At 36.1% G+C, this 6,767-nt stretch overlaps 1 protein-coding gene across 1 annotated transcript in view; it reads right to left on the bottom strand.

Annotated features, from left to right (window-relative positions):
* LOC107700066 (death-associated protein kinase 1-like) overlaps positions 1-4,638 on the bottom strand; it is a 98,222-nt gene extending 93,584 nt beyond the window's left edge. The window contains exons 1-2 of the mRNA XM_016501575.1: positions 4,534-4,638; positions 3,842-4,002 (exon numbers count right to left, since the gene is read on the bottom strand). Coding sequence (XP_016357061.1) covers positions 3,842-3,903 — 62 coding nt within the window. The 5' untranslated portion in view covers positions 3,904-4,002; positions 4,534-4,638. The remainder of the gene's footprint in view (positions 1-3,841; positions 4,003-4,533) is intronic.
* Between the last annotated feature and the right edge of the window lie 2,129 nt (positions 4,639-6,767).

Genomic DNA, 6,767 nt, shown 5'->3' with positions numbered 1-6,767 from the left:
AAAAAACAAAACCTGAACTCTGAAATAATAGACATCTGCTGATCATACAATTATCTAGTTTTCAGAAATGAGGTCTACTGTATAGTGAGTTATTTTTTTCTTTAGAGACGTGTTGTATTAACTATTACCAGTAAGTTCATATGTGCTCCGATTAACATTAGCCTATATTATTATATTGTATTATTTTTATTTAAACTGTAACTGTGAATATATTTGGACGCTCCATGTTAGTCACTGAATAGGCTTACATGATTTTCAATTGATTTTTAGGTGATATTGCTTGAAAAGTGAATTATAATGAGTGCTCAAAGAAAAAAAAACTCAATTATTTATGCTGTTTATTTTATTATCAAAGCCTATGTGATAACATAACCTGAGGCTAAAAGCTGTGATATTAATGTTGTCCACTAGAGAGAGCCACAGGATAAGGAATAGGCCTATTTGAAGTTTATTTTGAAAAATTAATTTCCACACTTTTGAACAGAAATAAATGTATATAACAATTTCATTTAACTATGATGTACTGACAGTATAGTTTTATATAATCAGTGTACATTGCTTATCCCAAAGATTTTCCAATTGTTTAAATTTTCCTAAATGCTGTCTTAGTTTTTCTCGATTACTAACACACAATTCATGAAACAATTCACCACTTTGTCACAACTATAAACACATTCTCGTGACAAACAAACTTGTACAAACTTCCATGTCAAAATCAAATACTCCAGTCAAAAACCCTTACTTCTACTAATATCAAACTTTGGCCTCAGATGGCAAAACCTACAGTACAAATACACAGACAACTTCCCTGCCCAGTGAACACTAGTGAGATCAATTCAGAACACTGTAACAAAAACCTCTTATTGGGATTCAGGAATTATTTGGCAGCTCAATGTCTTAGTATACAACACAAATGAAAAATGCAGAAAGAATAAAATACACCAATAAGCTTTATGAAACATCAATTTTCATTACACTACTGTAAGTGATCTTACAGTAGATGAAGTAGATGATCTTACAAGAGAAGTAAAGTTCAAAAACAAAAGAACTAAATATCAAATAGGTATGTAACATAATACAGTATAGTGTTGATTGCATACATAAATAAATTGGCCAAATTTCATTACAGTAGTATATAGTACAAAAATAAATTTCTTGGTCTTCTGACAAAACACTTTCTCAACCTCCCTTAGGCAGCTGTCTTTCAGACTCGGTTCTGCAAAAACACTGGTAAACAAAAAAACAGGCTAAATTTGACAGTAATGAATAAATCAGCCTATGTAACATATGTAATACTTTAATAACTGACTTAAGAAATACAGTTCTTTATTTATAAAAAATAAACATTTTCTGTGAAATTCAGTAATTAAGTTAATTCTGTAAAAGTAGTTATACCATTATAATATTGCCTGCTGAAAAAAAAAACAACAGAACCCCTCCCAAAACACAATAAAAAATGTAATGGATTTCAGGGTTATAATGGGAATTGTATTGGTTTTAATGTAAACTATAATGGTGTCTACTAGTATTTGATGGATTCTATTGGTGCGATGTAATCTGGCAGATGGCAACCAATAGAACAACAGTAATTCCTATTGGAATAATGCCCAAAATAAAAAGGAATTTTGTAATGGTTTAATGGAAATTATAAGAGTTTCTGTGATGGTTTCTATAGTTTTTTTCAGCAGGGTAATGATACCACATTATTGACAATATTGAGCTGAAGCTTGACTTTGCAAATTTAAAATCGCAAACCAAATCGCAATCGCAATATCTGTCCAAAAAAAAAATCGCAATTTGATATTTTCCCCCAAATCGCACAGCCCTACTTCAATCCATTCATTGCTTAATGTCAATAGTGGGATTGGCAACTCATGATAGTCATATAGTTTTCATGGTGAGACCATAATATTCAAATGTTTTGTCTTCAATACTATTCAAATAATTTTGAATATGTAAAATGCCATTTCACACGTGAATGAAAAATTCAATGACAGCATAAACACAAAATACTCATCACAATTATTTAAAGTAGGTGTCTTCAATTAAACATTCAAATTACAAAGATTACCAATAAATAAAGGACAGATCATGCATAGTTAAATAGTTAAAACAAGTAACTGTCAATTAAAACCTGTCCAGACTTAAACATGAAATCAATATTCATGAATATGCAAATTAACAGGATTTTACAAATGCAATTATTTTGAGAATCCCTGAGTGAAAAAATAACACTGCTTCCTACCTTCTCTATTACAAAAGCAGTTTACTTCAGCAATAACTGGAGTAAGGTAGTCAGCTTTGCAGTCACTGGGTCAATTATGTGATCAGAACAACCGAAAGATGCTGTCATCCCTCAAGAGCCAATGACAAGTACATCTTCAACATTCAATTCGAAGTCCCCTCAGTACGTTTATGCACTATGCAATCAATTTTACTGATCGTGGGCATCCTATAGACTGTTACGTGAGCACTAACACATAAAATATTTTTCTTAAATACAAAAGAGCCCGATTTCCCACAACCCACACAAAAAGCAGACTCATTCCTATCTGCGTGGTGATTTATCGCCCACACACACAGCAGTCAATGGGAATCCAAGAAGCTGCACTCTCATGAAACCCAGTTCAAAAGAACATCTCTTGACCACCAGTGATGAAATGTTACACATAATATTACTCCGCTGATATTTCCAGAGTAAAAGGACTACCACAAACTCTAATGCAAAGCCTAAAGGGGCGGTCACACTAGATTTTGAGCATGTGACATTTCTGCAGACAGCTGGACACTGCAGCGGCCGTGATATGATGTCTCACACACTTTTTTGGAAGTAAATGAAACAAAAAGTATAGTGTGACTGCACGTTAATTCGAACTGAGTTGTAATACCCTGTAAAATGAAATCAATTGCTGACTGGATGTCTTTAACAGCCAAATTATAGAGTAAAAATGTAATTGTCACGGCATCTCAGCATAGCAGACTAACCCAATTTATCATGATCAGCCTGTCAAGTAGGATTCCCAGAAGAGAAATATATACAGTGGACCTTCACAGCCATCTGAACCCCATTAATCAATAAATGCCATTAAAGATCATTACAACTAGGAATGCAAGAACATCTGCCTAGAGTGACAACCAGTAATATTTCAGGCTCCAGGAGGGTTTGGGACACCCAATAATGATTTGAGACCACACAAGCAACAACTCCACCCTTTCTTACAGGGTGACCAGTACTGTGGAGGTACCAAGGTACAAGAATTGTGACATTTAAGATATATACCATAGATGGTACCTGAATGGCAGCTTACGCTACTTCAAAGAATACCATAGTATTACCATGCTGTGATAACCTGGGGTAATACCATGTTTCTTTTAGGTACTTTTTTAGTAGTACAGCTCACCCTGAGAGACATATGCACCACCTTATATCTTAAAGCTGACTCATGCATGCTGATTGAATAACATTATATGGTGTATTCAATGCTTCACTCTTCAAAAATGGAATATAACATAAACAATTCTTTATTGTGGAAAAAAGTCCTTTAAGAACTGTTCACTGAAAGGTTCTTTGTGGGTCCCAAAATGGTTTCTCTATGGCATCACTGCAAAAAAATAAACCTTTCTGAGCAATTTTTTTTTATAAGTTAATCACAATAAAATAGCTGTATAAGAAATGTATAGAGAAAATTCAGGTTAATTGGGAGACTTCTGCCATTCAGAAAAAAATGCCCCAATTAACCTGAAATCGCCCCTACGTATATAATTCATCCAAAATAACTAAATAAAATAAATTAAAGATTTCACCTCACGCCCAAAATCTGGTGTGAAACCCATCACCTACCTCCCGAGCTCGTCTCCAATCTCGTAGTAATCCTCCACATTCTCCTGGTTGAACACGGTCATGGTGCTCCTGGGCGCTTCCAGCTCTCCGGGATTCCCAAATCAGCAGCCCATCTCTGTCAACCTAATGACAGTTTGCGGCGAACCCCTCTCATATTCGCTCTGCAGAGAGAGAGAGGCGCGTGTCGTGCGTAAAAACGCTCAGTCTTCACGACTCGTATAAAAACCTCTTCTGAGACCCTGACCACACTCACCGCATGTCAGCTAGTGTTTGTGTACGCTCAGACTGCTTTAACCGGGTGGGTAGAAACTAGTCAAGCCCACACGGGAGAAGGTAGCAATGGTTTTGTTAAGGCGTCTACAGCGCTCGGCGTTGCCAAGTGAACAGCGCTGCTCGACTTGTGTGTGTGTGTGTGTGTGTGTGTGTGTGTGTGTGTCTGCTCTTGATAATACGTAATGCCTGTGTTCACTCACCACGGCAAGATTAGCGAATCACACTGGGAAGTTGGCGGTTAACACCTCACGTAAAGTGCCAATGTTTCATTAAACCTACGCCCTCCCATGTATCTTTCATATCGTTAGAGAAACCTGGCGTAGCTATTCCTTCATTACTCACACGGTCTAACAGAGTATAGCATGCTCTCAGCGGTAACATGTTTATTACTTTGATAAAAGCGAATAAAAGTAGCTTACCTTTATATTTCCATCGTTGTCAATGTTCAGGCAGCAGTTACGATCCAGTGTGAAGCGATAAAACAGCATACCCTTCACGCGAGACATGGAAGTGTTGTGTTGCAGGAAATGGGAGGATTGTAACAATGATGGAGCGGGGCTCTCGGTAATGAGACCGCTAGCAGTCCACCTGAGGGGGGCGCTGTGGAGAAACGCTCATTATACGCAAAAATATAGTCTAGACATTTTGATCAATATTATACAGATGTGTTAAAATGTAACGAAGACCATAATCTATCTATCTATCTATCTATACTCATGCATTTATTTTACTCTATAACAATTTTGTATTGATGAAACTAGAGGAAAAAAGAGAACAGTGAATTATTGAAATATTTTCATGGACTGCATCAGTTGTTTAATTAGATCTTAGCAATGCTCTATCTATCTATCTATCTATCTATCTATCTATCTATCTATCTATCTATCTATCTATCTATCTATCTATCTATCTATCGGTCTGTCTGTCTGTCTGTCTATCAATCATCTATCTACCTATCTGACTGCCTGTCTGTCTGTCTATCTGTCTGTCTGTCTGTCTGTCTGTCCATCCATTGATCTGTCTGTCTGTCTGTCCATCCATTGATCTGTCTGTCTGTAAATCTTTTTCCGCATAAACACTTAATGCTATAGTGTCTCATGAAAGGTTTCTAAAATATAATTTATAAATGTATTAGAAGTAAATACCTGTAATATTTTATATTCTATTTTCTTTTTCATATTAATTTTATTTTAAAGCGCTTTTTGTATAACGTCTGACTATTTGCAGATTGACTATGATACACTAGCACTATCTACTGGTACACGGGTATACTGTAAGCCTACAATACGGGTGCTGGCAAAGGCTGTACTCAAAACCACTTGAGTAAAACTGGATGGTACACTATCTATTTTTTACATTTACTATACAAAGTTTTTGGTAACACAGTTTCTAGACAGTGACACATAAATGTGGTATCTGAAGGAAGACCTAGTGACCACATACATCCAACTATAAACACGCTCTAATAATATTTGAGATTTTATTGCATACACTGTTCTTAGACTTTTTTTTCCAGTTTATCAGACACTTTTGTGCTTGGTTTAGTACAATGGCTTGTTTTCTTCACAAAAAAAACTCACAGTGTGCTGAAATAAACATGCCTCACTGCTCATTGTTGACAGCAGATTGTTAGTGTCAGTCTTTTATATGTTTTGACTCATGTCCGCCTTCATGAAGTGATGACTAGTAAAGTGGTTATTATCATCCCCGCATTAATGACATATGTTGTACAGACTGCCTTATCATAGAAAGTGTCAGACTTGCACTGTCATGGTAATTTGCTGTTTATGTTTTGCTCTTTATAGTCTCATCTAACTTACAGAACGGTGAATAAAGGCTATTATAGCAACTTTGTGAGCTTCTGCAAAATGATATGTGGCAACCTTATGATTTTAATCTAATATCTCACATATTTGTTTTCTATAGTGAATACATTTAGGCAGTCCTGTCAAAGATTTGAAATAACTCCTCTGTGCTTTTAGTGCGCCATCTTGTGTCTAAAATGGTAGACGCAGGGCATTAGGCCATTTTGGTCATGCGTTAAACAGTTAAATGAAACAAGCAAATTAAAACTCTTTTAAATTTCATGCACCATCCTTTGATATAAACATGAACTACATCAGAGAAGACTGTCAGGCTTTGGTGATGGGCTTTGGCTTATGATGAGACAAAACATTCAGTCAGTCCACATTACCACCACAGTCCCTCCATTCCGTTAGTAGGACTATTGTACTACTGAGGGATTTTTTTCCACGGTTGTTTTTCAGGCTCTCCTCAAACAGTCATGCTGGGAGTCCCTCATGTCCTCAGGGTGAGTTTTGTTTGTGTGTGTGTGTGTTTCTACTTTAATTAACCTGAAGTGACAGTTTCTTTCTCACACCTGCTCTTTTCTCTTGTGTTAGTATATTTATCATAGGCCTGGCCTTTAAACTTGACAGTTTTTTATTGCCCAAAGTTATTTATGTTAACCCAGTTTACATGATGACAAATCTTAATCAAATTACTGTCAATTTATTAAGTTTGAAAGTGACGTGATGTGCATTTTTTTATTACGTTTGAAAGTGACGTGATGTGTAGCCAAGTATGGTGACCCATACTCGGAATTTGTGCTCTGCATTTAACCCATCCAAGTGCACACACACACACACACACA

Source organism: Sinocyclocheilus anshuiensis, unplaced genomic scaffold (assembly GCF_001515605.1).
Source record: "Sinocyclocheilus anshuiensis isolate Anshui unplaced genomic scaffold, SAMN03320099.WGS_v1.1 scaffold983, whole genome shotgun sequence".
Taxonomy (NCBI): Eukaryota; Metazoa; Chordata; class Actinopteri; order Cypriniformes; family Cyprinidae; genus Sinocyclocheilus; species Sinocyclocheilus anshuiensis.
Note: the sequence above shows the minus strand (reverse complement) of the source record. Positions and strands in the feature narration are given on the sequence as shown.